General features: G+C 40.3%; 1 protein-coding gene across 5 annotated transcripts in view; it reads left to right on the top strand.

The window, feature by feature from the left end:
• Positions 1-17,048, top strand: part of DNAJC6 (DnaJ heat shock protein family (Hsp40) member C6) — a 144,100-nt gene extending 127,052 nt beyond the window's left edge. For 3 of the 5 annotated variants that reach the window (XM_032427024.1, XM_032427034.1, XM_032427053.1), the window contains exons 16-19: positions 1,902-2,165; positions 11,612-11,754; positions 13,260-13,436; positions 14,545-14,646. In XM_032427024.1, the coding sequence (XP_032282915.1) occupies positions 1,902-2,165; positions 11,612-11,754; positions 13,260-13,436; positions 14,545-14,646 (686 nt within the window). Of the gene's footprint in view, positions 1-1,901; positions 2,166-11,611; positions 11,755-13,259; positions 13,437-14,544 lie in introns of all 5 variants that reach the window. The other 2 variants (XM_032427017.1, XM_032427043.1) reach the window with 2 other exon arrangements.
• The last annotated feature ends 205 nt before the right edge of the window (positions 17,049-17,253 follow it).

The raw sequence follows: 17,253 nt of genomic DNA, 5'->3' as shown, positions 1-17,253 counted from the left end.
ACACTGTTGGTGGGAATGCAAACTGGTGCAGCCACTCTAGAAGACAGTATAGAGGGGCGCCTGGGTGGCTCAGTCGTGAAGCGTCTGCCTTCAGCTCAGGTCATGATCCCAGGGTCCTGGGATCGAGCCCCACATCGGGCTCTCTGCTCAGTGGGAAGCCTGCTTCTACCTCTCCTGCTCCCCCTGCTTATGTTCCCTCTCTCACTGTGTCTCTCTCTGTCAAATAAATAAATAAAATCTTTAAAAAAAAAAAGACAGTATGGAGGTTCCTCAAAAAGTTAAAAATAGAACTACCCCATGATCCAGCAATTGCACTATTAGGTATTAATCCAAAGGATACAAAGAGTGATTTGAAGGGGCACATGCATTCCAATGTTTATAGCAGCAAAATGTCCACAATAGCCAAACTATGGGAAGAGTCCAGATGTCCATCAACAGATGAATGGATAAAGAAGATGTGGTATATATATATACAATGGAGTATTACTCAACCATCAAAAAGAATGAAATCTTGCCATTTGCAATGATGTGGATGGAACTAGAGGGTATTATGCTAAGCGAAATAAGACAGAGAAAGACAAATATCATGTGATTTCACTCATATGTGGAATTTAAGAAACAAATCAGATGAACAAAGGGGAAGGGAAGGAAAAATAAGACAAAATCAGAGAGGGCGACAAATCATAAGAGACTCTTAAATATAGGAAACAAACTGAAGGTTGCTGGAGGGGAGCTGGGTAGGCGATGGGGTACCTGGGTGATGGGCATTAAGAGGACACTTGTTGGAATGAGCACTGGGTGTTATATGCAACTGAAGAATCACTAAATTCTACCTATGAAATTAATAATACACTATATGTTAATTAAATTTAAAATAAAAATAAATTTAAAAATAAATATTTATGGATTAAAAATATAAAAAAAAATAAAGTGGGATCAATAGTACTGCCTACCTCCTTAAGAGTGTTGTGTAGATTGAAAGCAGTAATATACACAAACATATTTTGTACATAAATGTTAGTTACTTTATTATCACTGTTACTTTGGGTTTGGTGCATGAAAGGGTTCCTAGAGATCACCACATTTCAGTTTCTCATTTTATCTCTTTAAACACAAGTCACAGCTGGTCTTTGTATTTTGGAAACAGCCCAGCATGTATGCAGCAAGTTCTTAAAAGTTAGGAGATTGTGGAATCAGAATTCTACTTAAATTCCCGGCACAAACTAATAATCATTTTTGTAAAGCTTGAGTAAGATCCTTTGCCTGGTTCCAAGTTGTCATAGTGTTGGCTGTGTTTACTCTCCTGCAATGAAATGCAAGAAGTGTGAAATTGAAACCTACTTGTGAAATTTCAAAACATCTTTGTTTACTCTTGGGCACTAACCACGTTTGTACTTACAAAAAACAATGATTAATCTTAATCACTGACATGTAAGTAGTACCTTAGTGAGTGAACGTATTTTGCTTTATTCTCTGTTCTTGTCATTTGGTAGTTTCTCTTCCAGTGAAAAAACCGAATGTGCTTAGAAGGTGGGAAGGAGAGAAGAGATGGCACAGTGGGAAAAGCCAGGGCTCTTCAGGCTTGGAGTCAAAGACTTGGATTCAAGTCCCAGTTCTGCCACTTGTTGGTTGTGTGACTTGAAAAAAAAATCACTTAACTGCTCTGAACTGCAGTTTGTTTATCTGAAGAAAATGATGGGGCTATTAATACATACCTAAAAATGTCAGTGTGGAGATTAAAGGAAATATATACCTGCAATTTCTTTAACTATTAGGAAGGTTAATGGTGCTATCAGTCAAGGTCATTTCCACTAAAGTCACTGAAAACAGTAACTCGGGACACAGGAATTAGAGGCTACTCAAAATAGCATTCCTCTCTGTCTCTCTTTTTGTTTCTGTAGGTAGTTCTTCATTTGCCAGCAAACCCACCACGCCAACTGGATTGGGTGGAGGATTTCCACCTCTCAGCTCGCCGCAGAAAGCATCTCCCCAGCCCATGGGGGGAGGGTGGCAGCAGGGAGGTGGCTATGGCTGGCAGCAGACACAGTCGAAGCCACAGACCAGCGTCCCCCACTCGTCTCCCCAGAACCGACCCAACTACAACGTGAGCTTCTCAGCCATGCCTGGGGGGCCGAGCGAACGTGGGAAAGGATCAGCTAATTTGGGTAAGGATGATGGTGTGTAGCCTGACCAGAGGGTAGCCTGTACTGTCATACTACACATATGTATGTGTGTGTGTCCGAAGAAGGAGACGGAAAACAATTCCAGTGCTTTCTGAGTGAATCTTACAGCTGTAGAGGCACACCGTGATCCCTACCTCCCACTCTGTGCCTGAAGCACCTGGGTTGACCATGCTCTTAACACTTGCGTTATTTTGTGACTGCTAGTTCACTTGTCTGTCTCTTTCCACATGGAGACTGGAGGGAGAGCAGGGACTGTGTCATGTTATCGTTAGCACCTAGCTTAGTAGCACTAACTGAATATGGAGTGGATATGAATGGAGGGGTGGCTGGTTCTTGAAGCTGTTATTCCTTTGGAAGAGGGGGTAGAAGAGAAGGGTTGGGAACCTTGCAAGCACTGTTCATATTTGCCCTTGGATCCTGATTAGAGGAGTGTGTACATCTTGGACATTTGGTCTTGCTTATGCTCTGGTTAGTGGATGTTTCTGAGATCATTCGGTTTTCTGTGATGGTTTTTTTCCCTCTCTTCTAAGAAGAAAGTTAAAAGAACACAAAATGGGCCAACAGCTAAGGCTAGAGGATGCCCCCCTTTTTTTTTTTGAATGGGATTCTTGATAACAAGGAAAAAATAATGTATTTTGCCTCGCGGGGATGGTTAATTTTGAGTTTCTTAAACAGCCTATTATAATGTATTTTACATTTCAATTGATCTGATCATACTCAAAAACTAAATGTATAGATGTTTAGGGACATGGTGAGGAAACAGGCCTTTCTCTCTATGGAACATGGAAAAGGAAATTCTACTTTTTCTAGTAACTGTAGCTAACATTGAGGGCTTACTATGTGTCAGGTGCTTTTCCAAGCAGTTTCATGTATTATTTCATATAATCTTCAAAACCAACCCCATGTCGTAGATTAAAAAAATCTATGACAGAGATAAATAATTTCTTTTTTTTTTTTTAAAGATTTTATTTATTTATTTGACAGAGAGAGAGAGATAGCGAGAGCAGGAACACAAGCAGGGGCAGTGGGAGAGGGAGAAGCAGGCCTCCTGCCAGGCAGGGAGCCTGGAGTGGGACTCGATCCCAGGACCCTGGGATCATGACCTGAGCCGAAGGCAGACATTTAACAACTGAGCCACCCAGGCGCCCCAGAGATAAATAATTTCTTAAGTCCATACAGCTTGTAAGTGACAAAGGCAAGATTGGAACCCAGGCAATGTTGCTCCAGAACCCCTTCTCTTAACTGTCACACTCTACTGGATATGACACAAGTGCCTTCTCAAAATAATAACATGACAGGGATTTTTTTCTTGGGAATATGTAACATCATGTTTGTTCTTTGGTTAGCAGTGGATATTGCTTAGACAATTCCATAGAGTCTTGTGGCTTTCCCTCCATTTTTATTTTGAGTAGATGTAGGGTGATTGGCTTCAGTCAGCAGATATTTATGGACCATCTTCAGTGTAGAAAACATTGGGGATTATGGCAGTGAACAAGACAGACAAATTCCATCATCTCAGACCACTTACATTTTAGCATGTGCATGTGCGGGTGTGTGTTCAGAATGTCTTACAGTATAGAGGTGACAAATGGGTTTCATTTCACATGCCAGCTTTGGTTGATGGGCATTGACAGCATGGATTTCTGTGTTTTGGTTCTGTTTTAATGTAATAAACATTTAAAGAGGCACTATTCTAAACCCTTTAAGATGTTAACTTATCAATTCTCACAACAACCCTATGAGGTAAGTAGTATATTGTTAACACCATCCCTGTTTTACAGATGAGGAAATTGAGCCATGCAGATGTTAAGTGACTTGCTCCAAGGTTACGTTGGCCAGTAAGTGGGAGAGGTATAATTCAAGCCTGGGGAGTCCAGCTCTAGAGACTTTGCTCTTTGCCACCATGCCTCTCCAAACATTAAGAAAGATTGTGAAGCCACAAGCAAACTTGGTGAAAAAGAGCACTGTTGTGAGGGACTCAAACTGTCAGCTGGGTGTGGGCAGGAAAGCAGTGGCATCCGTGGACTGCAAGTACCCAAACCCCAGTGTTAGTCCCATTGCTGATACTAACTAGTTGTATGACTAGGACAGGTGGGGTTGGGGAGCATCACGAATATCCTCAGCTATGAAAAGATGATACAGTGGGAAAGGTGTTATAGAGTTGGATTTAGTCTAACAATCCAGCCTGGAGTCCTATCTTTGCCACGGACGTGGTATATGATTCTGGGCAAATCTCTTAGGTTCTCCAGACCTCATTTTCCTCATCTGTCAAATGGGCATGACAGTCTCATACCTTACTCATTGGGTAAGTTTAAGGAGTAAGAGGACTAATGCATGTGAAAGCACCTTGGAGACCCTAAGTGTTATGAGGTGATAGGATTTTATGTTTAAGAGTAAAAATAGGGGAGGAGCAAGATGGCGGAGGAGTAGGAGACCTAAATTTCATCTGGTCCCAGGAATTCAGCTAGATAGTTATCAAACCGCTCTGACACCTACAAACTCAACAGGAGATCAAAGAAAAGAATAGCAACAACTCTCTGAACAGAAAAGTGACCACTTTCTGGAAGGTAGGACGTGCGGAGAAGTGAATCCCAGGCGATATTCAGGAGAATAGATGGCGGGGGAGGGGGCCTCCGTCAGCCACTCCTGGCAAGTGATAGAGCCCCAGAGCACAAAATCGGAACTTTTAGAAGTCTGCTTCCCTGAGGGACGTTGCTCCAGTGGCTAAGCAGGGGGTGGAACCCTCGCTGGGACAGTGTGGTCTCAGGACCCTCGGGGTCACAGAAATCCCCGGGGTGCCTGAGTGCGGCAGAGCTCCCAGGTATTGGAGCGGGGAAGCTGGCTGCAGAGACAGAGCCGAGGAATGGGCTCTCAGCTCAGGGTTGCCATAAACCGTGATCCACGGCACAGTCAGGCAACTGCTCTTCCAACAGGGAATCAACAAGCAGCAGATCCGGGGAGACTCCCCTTCCTCCCCCAGGAGGAGTGGCGTGGGAGTGCACCGCAGGAATCTGCTGGGTTTGGAGACTCCAAACGGGGTCGTGTGCCAGAGACAGAAATGCTCGGTCACAGGCCGGGTGAGCATGGAGTGCGGCCGGACACCGGGGAGATGGGAGTGATTGACTGCTTTTCTCTGGGGGCTCACTGAGGAGTGGGGCCCCGAGTTCTTGGCTCCTCTGGGGCCATTTTCATTCTCGTCCTCCAAAGCTGCACAGAAAGCTTGCAGGGAACAAAAGCTCCCAAGAGCAAACCCAAGCAGATTACCTAGCCTGGACCGGCAAGGGCGGGGCCACCTCCAGCAAAGACATTTGAGAACCACGGCAACGGGCCCCTCCCCTAGAAGATCAGAAAGAACATCCAGCCAAGACCAAGTTTACCGATCAATGAGAACGGCAGAACTCCAGCACTAGGGGAATACAGCACAGAGAATTCATGGCTTTTTTCCCATGTCTTTATTCTTTCAAAGTTAATTTTTTAAATTTTATTTTTTTCTTTTTCTATTTTTTTTACATTTTTCTTCTTACCTTTTTCAACCAACTTCTTATCAATTCCTTTTTAAAAATCTTTTTGAATTTTCATCTTTATAGTCATATTCCATCCCTTCATCGTATTTACCCTTATTTTTGTATATATATAAGTTTTTCTTTCTTTAAAATTTTGGGAGGCAGTTTCTTCTAACAGACCAAAATACACCCAAAATCTAGTGTGTGGCTCTGTTCTATTCACCAGCCTGATCATTTTTTTTTTTTTTTTCCCTTTCTTTCCCCCCCGGTTTTGGGTCTCTTCTTTGTTTAGTGTATATTTTTCTGGGGTCGTTGTTACCCTTTTAGTATTTTGTTCTCTCATCTATTCTTCTCTGGACAAAATGACAAAATGGAAAAACTCACCTCAAAAAAAAAAGAACAAGAGGCAGTAACCACTGCTAGGGACCTAATCAATACGGACATTAGTAAGATGTTGGAACCAGAGTTCAGAATGACGATTATAAAGATACTAGCTGGGCTGGAAGAAAGCATAGAAGTTACTAGAGAATCCCTTTCTGGAGAAATAAAAGAATTAAAATCTAACCAAGTCAAAATCAAAAAGGCTATTAATGAGGTGCAATAAAAAATGGAGGCTCTAACTGCTAGGATAAATGAGGCAGAAGAGAGAATTAGTGATACAGAAGACCAAATGATGGAGAATAAAGAAGCTGAGAAAAAGAGAGATAAACGACTACTGGATCACGAGGGGAGAATTCAAGAGATCAGTGATACCATAAGATGAAACAATATTAGAATAATTGGGATCCCAGAAGAAGAAAGAGAGAGGGGGGCAGAAGGTATATTGGAGCAAATTAAAGTGGAGAACTTCCCTAATTTGGGGAAGGAAACAGGCATCAAATCCAGAAGGCACAGACCACCCCCCTCAAAATCAGTAAAAATAGGTCAACACCCTGACATCTAATAGTAAAATTTACAAGTCTCAGAGACAAAGAGAAAATCCTGAAAGCAGCTCGGGACAAAAGGTCTGTAACCTACAATGGTAGAAACATTAGATTGGCAGCAGACCTATCCACAGAGACCTGGCAGGCCAGAAAGGACTGGCATGATATATTCAGGGCACTAAATGAGAAAAATGTGCAGCCAAGAATACTATATCCAGCTTGGCTGTCATTGAAAATAGAAGGAGAGATAAAAAAGCTTCCAGGACAAACAAAAACTAAAAGAATTTGCGAACACCAAACCAGCCCTATAAGAAATATTGAAAGGGGTCCTCTAAGCAAAGAGAGAGCCTAAAAGTAACATAGAACAGAAAGGAACAGAGGCAATACAATGGCACTAAATTCATATCTTTCAATATTTACCTAGAATGTAAATGGGCTAAATGTCCCAATCAAAAGACACAGGCTATCAGATTGGATAAAAAAACAAGACCCATCAATATGGTGTCTGCAAGAGACTCATTTTAGACCAAAAGATACCTCCAGATTGAAAGTGAGGGGGTGGAAAGACCATTTACCATGCTAATGGACATCAAAAGAAAACTGGGGTGACAATCCTTGTATCAGGCAAATTAGATTTTAAACCAAAGACTATAATAAGAGATGAGGAAGGACACTATATCCTACTTAAAGTGTCTATCCAGGGCGCCTGGGTGGCTCAGTTGGTTAAGCAACTGCCTTTGGCTCAGGTCATGATCCTGGAGTCCCTGGATCGAGTCCCGCATCGGGCTCCCTGCTCAGCAGGAAGTCTGCTTCTCCCTCTGACCCTCCCCCCTCTCATGTGCTCTCTCTCATTCTCTCTCTCTCAAATAAATAAATAAAATCTTTTAAAAAAAAATAAAAAAATAAAGTGTCTATCCAACAAGAAGATCTAACAATTGTAAATATCTATGCCCCTAAAATGGGAGCAGCCAATTATATAAGCCAAATAATAACAAAATCAAAGAAACACATCGACAACAATACAATAATAGTAGGGGACTTTAACACCCTCCTCGCTGAAATGGACAGATCATCTAAGCAAAAGATCAACAAGGAAATAAAGGCTTTAAATGACACAGTGGACCAGATGGACTTCACAGATATATTCAGAACATTCCATCCCAAAGTAACAGAATACACATTCTTCTCTAGTGCCCATGGAACATTCTCCAGAATAGATCACATCCTAGGTCATAAATCAGGTTTCAACCGCTACCAAAAGATTGGGATCATTCCCTGCATATTTTCGGACCACAATGCTTTGAAACTAGAACTCAGTCACAAGAAGAATGTTGGAAAGAACTCAAATACATGGAGGCTAAAGAGCATCCTACTAAAGAATGAATGCGTCAACCAAGAAATTAAAGAAGAATTAAAAAAATTTCATGGAAACAAATGAAAATGAAAACACAACTGTTCAAAATCTTTGGGATGCAGCAAAGGCGGTCCTAATAGGAAAGTATATAGCAATACAAGCCTTTCTCAAGAAACAAGAAAGGTCTCAAATACACAACCTAACCCTACACCTAAAGGAGCTGGAGAAAGAATAGCAAATAAAGCCTAAACCCAGCAGGAGAAGAGAAATAATAAAGATCAGAGCAGAAATCAATGAAATAGAAACCAAAAGGACAGTAGAACAGATCAACGAAACTAGGAGCTGGTTCTTTGAAAGAATTAATAAGATTGATAAACCTCTGGCCCGATTTATCAAAAAGAAAAGAGAAATGACCCAAATAAATAAAATCATGAATGAAAGAGGAGAGATCACAACCAACACCAAGGAAATACAAACAATTATAAGAACATATTATGAGCAACTATATGCCAGCAAATTAGACAATCTGGAAGAAATGGATGCATTCCCAGAGATGTATAAACTACCCAAACTGAACCAGGAAGAAATAGAAAACCTGAGCAGAAAGGAAATTGAAGCGGTAATCAAAAATCTCCCAAAAGACAAGAGCCCAGGGCCAGATGGCTTCCCAGGAGAATTCTACCAAACATTTAAAGAAGAACTAATACCTATTCTTCTGAAACTGTTCCCAAAAAAATAGAAATGGAAGGAAAACTTCCAAACTCATTTTATGAGGCCAGCATTACCTTGATCCCAAAACTAGACAAAGACCCCATCAAAAAGGAGAATTACAGACTGATATCCCTGATGAACATGGATGCAAAAATTCTTACCAAAATACTAGCCAATAGGATCCAACAGTACATTAAAAGGATTATTCACCACGACCAAGTGGGATTTTTCCCTAGGCTGCAAGTTTGGTTCAACATCCGCAAATCAATCAATGTGATACAATACATTAATAAAAGAAAGAACAAGAACCATGTGATCCTCTCAATAGATGCAGAAAAAGCATTTGACAAAGTACAGTATCCTTTCTTGATTAAAACTCTTCACAGTGTAGGGATAGAGGGTACATACCTCAATATCATAAAAGCCATCTATGAAAAGCCCACAGCGAGTATCATTCTCAATGGGGAAAAACTGAGAGCTTTTCCCCTAAGGTCAGGAACACAGCAGGGATGTCCACTATCACCACTGCTATTCAACATAGTACTAGAAGCCCTAGCCTCAGCAATCAAACAACAAAAAGAAATAAAAGGCGTCCGAATCGGCAAAGAAGTCAAACTCTCACTCTTTGCCGATGATATGATACTTTATGCGAAAAACCCAAAAGACTCCACCCCAAAACTGCTAGAACTCATACAGGAATTCAGTAAAGTGGTAGGATATTAAATCAATGCACAGAAATCAGTGGCATTTCTATACACCAACAACGAGACAGAAGAAAGAGCAATTAAGGAGTCAATCCCATTTACAATTGCACCCAAAACCATAAGATACCTAGGAATAAATCTACTCAAAGAGGCAAAGAATCTGTACTCAGAAAACTATAGAATACTCATGAAAGAAATTGAGGGAGGGCGCCTGGGTGGCTCAGTTGGTTAAGCGACTGCCTTCGGCTCAGGTCATGGTCCTGGAGTCCTGGGATCGAGTCCCACATTGGGCTCCCGGCTCAACGGGGAGCCTGCTTCTCCCTCTGACCCTCTCCCCTCTCATGCTGTTTCTCTCTCTCTCTCTCTCTCTCAAATAAATAGATAAATAAAATCTTTAAAAAAAATAATTAAAAAAAAAGAAAGAAATTAAGGAAGACACAAAGAAATGGAAAAACGTTCCATGCTCATGGATTGGAAGAACAAATATTATGGAAATGTCTATGCTACCTAGAGCAATCTACACATTTAATGCAATCCCTATCAAAATACCATCCACTTTTTTCAAAGAAATGGAACAAATCCTAAAATTTGTATGGAACCAGAAAAGACCCTGAATAGCCAGAGGAATGTTGAAAAAGAAAAGCAAAGCTGGCGGCATCACAATTCCAGACTTCAAGCTCTAGTACAAAGCTGTCGTCATCAAGACAGTATGGTACTGGCACAAAAACAGACACATAGATCAGTGGAACAGAATAGAGAGCCCAGAAATGGACTCTCAACTCTATGGTCAACTAATCTTCGACAAAGCAGGAAAGAATGTCCAATGGAAAAAAAGACAGTCTCTTCAACAAATGGTGTTGGGAAAATTGGACAGCTACATGCAGAAGAATGAAACTGTGGTATTTCCTTATACCACACACAAAAATAGACTCAAAATGGGTGAAAGACCTCAATGTGAGACAGGAATCCATCAAAATCCTTGAGGAGAACACAGGCAGCAACTTCTTCGACCTCAGCCGCAGCAACTTCTTCCTAGACACATCGCCAAAGGCTAGGGAAGCAAGGGCAAAAATGAACTATCAGGACTTCATCAAGATAAAAAGCTTTTGCACAGCAGAGGAAACAGTCAACAAAACCAAAAGACAACGGACAGAATGGGAGAAGATATTTGCAAATGACCTATCAGATAAAGGGCTAGTATGCTAAATCTATAAAGAACTTACCAAACTCAACACCCAAAGAACAAATAATCCGATCAAGAAATGGGCAGAAGACATGAACAGACATTTCTGCAAAGAAGACATCCAAATGGCCAACAGACACATGAAAAAGTGCTCAACATCACTCGGCATCAGGGAAATCCAAATCAAAACCTCAATGAGATACCACCTCACACCAGTCAGAATGGCTAAAATTAACAAAGCAGGAAACGACAGATGTTGGCGAAGATGCGGAGAAAGGGGAACCCTCCTACGCTGTTGGTGGGAATGCAAGCTGGTGCAGCCACTCTGGAAAACAGTATGGAGGTTCCTCAAAAAGTTGAAGATAGAGCTACTGTATGAGCCAGCAATTGCACTACTGGGTATTTACCCCAAAGATACAAATGTAGTGATCCAAAGGGGCACATGCACCCCAATGTTTATAGCAGCAGTGTCCACAATAGCCAAGCTATGGAAAGAGCCTAGATGTCCATCAACAGATGAATTGATAAAGAAGATGTGGTACACACACACACACACACACACACACACACACACACACACAGAGGAATATTATGCAGTCATCAAAAAGACCCCCAAATCTTGCCATTTGCAACGACGTGGATGGAACTAGAGGGTATTATGCTAACTGAAAATAAGTCAGAGAAAGACAATTATCATATGATCTCACTGATATGAGGAATTTGAGAAACAAGACAGGATCATCTGGGAAGGGAGGGAAAAATGAAACAAGACGAAACCAGAGAGGGAGACAAACCATAAGACACTCTTAATCTCAGGAAACAAACTGAGGGTTGCTGGAGTGGAGGGGGTGGGAGGGATGGGGTGGCTGGGTGATGGACATTGGAGGAGGGTGTGTATTATGGTTAGCTCTGTAAATTGTGTAAGACTGATGAATCACAGACCTGTACCCCTGAAACAAATAATACATTCCCTGTTAATAAAAATATCTTTGGTGGATTAAAAATAAAAAGAGTAAAAATTATAATGATTTTTCAAAAATTCTGTTACAGAAGGGAAACAAAAAGCAGCTGACTTTGAAGACCTACTTTCTGGTCAAGGTTTCAATGCACACAAAGACAAAAAGGGGCCTCGAACAATAGCTGAGATGAGAAAGGAGGAAATGGCTAAGGAAATGGATCCTGAGAAATTAAAGGTGAGTGAGCCCCTGGCCCAGTGTGATTATTTGGTATGACGGTCATGTGACAAGGTCACAGGTGTGGAGCCATCAATGTTCCTGGTTCCTGGCTTTCTCACTGCTTCCCCCCAACTTTCAACCAGACTAGTTCTACTTTTATCTGTTTTGATTCTAGAAGTCTAGGTAGCATTGGATTTGGGGAAAAAGAATAGTTCCCCATTAAAAAAAAAAATTGTAAACCAGGTACTCCTGGTTTAGCCTGGAAACAAAAGGGTAGTTATGGGGATGAATTGTGTGAGGTAGTGGAGAATGGGTTTGTAAAAGATCAAGAGAACTGGAATGTTCTCACAGATGGAAAGGGTGAATTTCTACCTGACAAAGTACTAAATATGCTGACACTAGAACTAACTGGGAGATGGTGCTCTAATCTGTTGACCACATTAAAGGATCTCCAGAACCAGGATTAGCACAGCCGGTCCATCTTACACATTTTGAAAAAATGTAACATAATTCCAGATTTGTTAAAGATATATAGATTCTTGGATACTCTTTTGAGGGCAATATGGGATCCTTTGTTTGCATGTGCCTTTACTTCATGTAACACCAGAGAGGTTTCATATTTCTTCCAAAACTCTATGCTCCATCTCAATAACATCTGTTCATTAGGCAAACTCTTGACAGTTTTCTTTGAAAGAAAGTGGTTCATTTCTTTTAAACTATGCTTGGTTATTTAGCTGGTACAGGGTTATTTAGTTGCTTGAGAGAGTAGCCATCATTCACCTTGGCTAAACCATCATTCACCAGCAAATACCCGCTGAACATCTGTTATGTGCTAAATACTGGTGCATTCTTACAAACCCTTCAACTTAATCACCTCATTTGCTCAAACAGAAGATTCAAATTATGAGCATTCATATAACTACTTGGATTCATTCATTTAACAATTTTTGAGCTGTGTTTTGAACCAGGCATGTTATTTGGCTCCTGAGTTATACTGATGTATAAGAAACAGTACCTTTTCTCAAACAACTCTGCCTAATGGCAAAGAAAGACAAACACATGGATGATTTCAATAAAGTATCACACATATGACAGAAACATGTTCAAGGAATTAGCTCAAAGAAATTTGTTCTTTTTTTCAAGGGGTACTTATTTAGTGTCTGTCTGCCAGACACTCAACAGAGGCAGATAACAGAGACCAAAGTAGACATGGGTGTGCATCCACGGAGTTCACGCTTTAGGAGTGAGATTAACTCCAAGGTGGGGCCGAGAGGAAGGAATTCAAGCAGTCAAAGGTGAACAGTATGAAATTCCTGAACAGGCTTTAAAAGGATGATGAAGGGTCAACCAGAAAGATAAGGAGATAGAGGTGGAAAAGGATCCCAGGTTGAGGAAAGAGCTTGGAGTATTCACAGAGCCCCAAGTAGTTGATGTTGCTGGGGTGGGAGGGGTTTCCAGAGTCTTGGTGGAGATCTTTGTGACTTGAAAACATTTGAATTTCCTAATTCCCTCTGTGTTGACAGATTCTGGAATGGATTGAAGGCAAAGAGAGAAATATCAGAGCACTTCTGTCCACGATGCACACTGTGCTGTGGGCTGGGGAGACCAAGTGGAAACCAGTTGGTATGGCAGACCTGGTAACACCTGAGCAGGTGAAAAAGGTGTACAGGAAGGCTGTGCTGGTGGTGCACCCAGATAAAGTGAGTATAACTTGCCCTTTACGAAGCAAGAGAGATTAAACTATGCAATACAATAATGGAGTGAAGGGGCTTTACTCAGGTGTATGATTTACCACTGACTAACTTTTAGGGATCAGATATAAATTGTGTCCTGGCCTATAACAAATAGTAAGGGTGGGCTAAGAGCTGGACAGAGGAAAATTTTTCTCTTGTAGGGATATAGCAGTATGTTTAGCCACAGCTATAGGGAAGAAACTTTAGAATGTAGTTGGCAGAATTGGTGGAAATCAACAAAGTATTCAAAATGGACCTAAATTCGTCATCCTATTGATGTTGCCAGTTTATGTTTTCATGGAGGTATATCCACATATAGGTGCTCTACAATGTCAGAAACTACCACATGGCCCCGGTTGAAATCATCATAATACATAGAAACCTCTTAGACAGAAGTGAGTCACCTTGCTGTCATATAGATGAAGTCGGTGTTATTTATACCAGTCCTGTTATGTGAGGCTATGGTTGAAATGCCACTTGCGAACACATGCTTGAATTTGATATATTTGATTTTCATTTCTCCATACTTTTGGTGATTAGTCTGAAGAGAAGAGTTAATGAGAAACGATGCGTTTCAGTGAATCAAAAGAGAATGAGAAACAAGAGCCTAGAAAAACACACAAACTATGCCCGTGTCACCGGTCACCAAGAACTTAATTTTTTTTAGAAATGGGAAAATAGGAATTTACACTTGATCTTAGCCAAAAGGCCGGCAAGTGATGGGAAAATAGGAATTTAGAAATACAATCAATTATAGATAGGCTGTCATGAGCCTTTGTCATTGGTAGGTACTTCTGGAGAATGGGTGCGTCTTTCATTACTCAGTAAGTGCTCTGTAAGCACTCAGTAAGTGCATTCACGGACTAGTTACCATATGTGAATTCCTAAGGGGAGGGAGTTCTGGGGAGGTCATAGTAATCAGGGTCACATAGATTGAGCTATAAAAAGAGAAATGGCCTATTAGAAAAACATTTCAATTACTTGGAGCCCCCATATTAGCAGTGAAAATTGTAATACAAATAAAATTTTGTTCTGTAGTATCTAATGTGTTGTTTTGTTTATGTTTTTTCTACAGGCTACCGGGCAACCTTATGAACAATATGCAAAGATGATTTTCATGGAGCTCAATGATGCCTGGTCTGAATTTGAAAATCAAGGTCAAAAGCCCTTGTATTAATTTATGAGCTTTCCATCCCTGCTGCAGACCTGTGCTAATGCTTAGTGTGCGTCACAATTCCGAAGTTTTCACAGGTGAACCAAAAACTCCAGTAATATGTATCTAGTACTAAACTGTCAAATTACTCATGAATTAATTCCTCATTGATAAGGAATGTGGATGTTTGTTTCCTCAAGTCCCCACCATAAAAAGTCCAAAGCAGGGGAGGAACTTTTAGTCAGACGACCTTGTGGAGTTACAACATTCCAGCCTGTCCTCTGGGGAGCTGACTAAGCATTTTGTGGGGAAATGGAAAGCAGGTCGCCGAAGGCATAACACCCATCTCATTGTCTGAGAACAGGATTAATGAGCAAAAGCTATGATAATTGGATTACATGATGGATTTTAACTAATGGTTTTTAGATTTTCTTGGAAAGATGTAATTTGAGCCGTGGCTTTACATAGATTCTAGGAACACAACCACCGAGTATTTTATTTTTATGGAAATTTACAATGGTCTTTAGCATAATACTGTATACTTCTTTTGGTCAAGAGGACTGACTGATGTAAAAGAACTTGAACTGTGGGAAGTGATTGTATTACAATCCAGTGATTGCCAACTCTTCCTGGATAAGCTAAAACTTAGTGGAAATGCTGACTAAAGAAAACAGGGAGCTCTGTGGAGATAGAAATCTTTGTTCCTGGTCAGAAAGGTGGGCTGCTACCTTCCTCTCCCTTTAGAAAACTGTGGTTGCTTAAAGAAAATGTCTTCATGATGTAATTTCAACTCTAAACCTGATTTGAAAGAAACAATTTTGCCATAAGGCTTCATGCTCTTTCTTTTGCTTAGTCAAGAAAATGTTCTTAGCTGGAAACAGGTTGCGAGGCAGTTTGGCACAGTCACATTGTATCAGGACCGACATCTAGGAAGGAGTCCCTGTCCTCTAGGTTTGTGAGCGGTTGTGGTGAGAGCATAGAAACCCCACACTGAACACGAGTAATGAGGTAGGCGCAGCTGCGGCGGGAGAGCTGTGCTCACCTTCCCACTGAGTCAGGTGGCTTGTCAGGATCCAGGCAAATGGTTCCCCTCCCACCTGTTGAAACTGGATCTCTTGGATTATTACAGTGGGGTTTATTGTTTTCAAAGTAGCTGGAGGTCCACAGGAACAGCATTCACACAGGGACGTCTGTAAAAGCCAAGCAAGAAGGAGACCTTTGCAGACTTCACACTGGTTGGATTTCAGTCCAGTGTTTCGGCTGTTTCTCATTTTGAGGGCTCAGCAGTTGCTATCCCGTGACTTCAGGAAGTCTCTCTGGGTGTGCACATACACGATGTGCATAGTATATATATGCAAAGCAGATGGGCAAAAAGATTTCCATGCTAATCTTAAAAGTTCATGCTTAATATTGTGAAAAGCTTTCAAAAATTGATTTTAAAAGACAATCATTTTTTGTTTCTATTTTAATTTTCTTGTGGCAAACTGTACCAGAAAAGCAGCATGTCAAAAATACTTTCTGTTCTATATAGAACTCTCTCTCTTTCTTTCTTGCTTGCTCACTTTCTTGCTTTCTTTCTCTTCCTTCCTTTTTTTGTTATGTTTGTTATTTATTTTACCCTTTACTGACAATGTGAAACTCACAGAAAATGTTCTCTTTTTAATTAACAGCTGTACACTGTTCAAGGTAACCATAACAAAATAGGTGTTATTTATTAACGTATTATGAAATAATGTTTGATCCAGTATGTGCTTGTCTTATTTAAAATTGGAATGTGAGACATGTTGCTGTGACCTGGTTTTTTTTTTTTTTCTCATTCACATTTGTAGATATTGTGTGAACTACAGTATATAATGATAATAATTAAAAGGATATTATGTGAATGTCACGTACATTTTGAAATGATAGAACTATATTAGCTTTGTATCATTTTTGGGTAATTCATCAATGTTCACAGTATAAAACATTAAACATTATGTAATTAGCAGTGAGAAAAAATCTTACCTAACTTATTGAATTTGGGATTTCCTTCATCTCTTTTCCAGATACATTATAATTCTGGACCCCTATTTATCTCAAAACTCTTAACATATGCAGACCAACAGGTTTTTGCATTCCTTTTAAATATCTGGTTGTGACAAAGCTTGTTGTTGATCAGATTCACTGTTTCATTCATGTTTATTGTAATATATTTTTTGTTTTGTAAATATGTTACACACAACAAAATGTGATTGGTCTAAAATATTTGTAATGTATATTAAAAGGCTCAAAAATATTTGTAGAAACTTAAGTTATTTTTGCTCTTATGGGAATTTAATGACAAGTTTGAGTTATATCTTCTGACATGATTCACTTTTAAGAAAAGTTTTGGGAAAAGAATATGAAAAGCATTTAATACAATTGCATCGAAATGTAATCTGAGAGGATTTCTGGATTTATACTTTAACCACCCCCATACCGCCCTTTCCCCTATACACACACACACACACACACACACACACACACACACTTACTTTGGATCATGCTACAAAAACACTGTTTCAAAAAGAATCAGTGTAGAAATTCTGGTCTCCTAGATAGAATATTAATGGATATTCAAAGCTGTGTTTGTATGCTGAAGCAAAGGGATTG

This window comes from Phoca vitulina, unplaced genomic scaffold (genome assembly GCF_004348235.1).
Source record: "Phoca vitulina isolate PV1807 unplaced genomic scaffold, GSC_HSeal_1.0 scaffold2, whole genome shotgun sequence".
NCBI lineage: Eukaryota > Metazoa > Chordata > Mammalia > Carnivora > Phocidae > Phoca > Phoca vitulina.
Note: the sequence above shows the minus strand (reverse complement) of the source record. Positions and strands in the feature narration are given on the sequence as shown.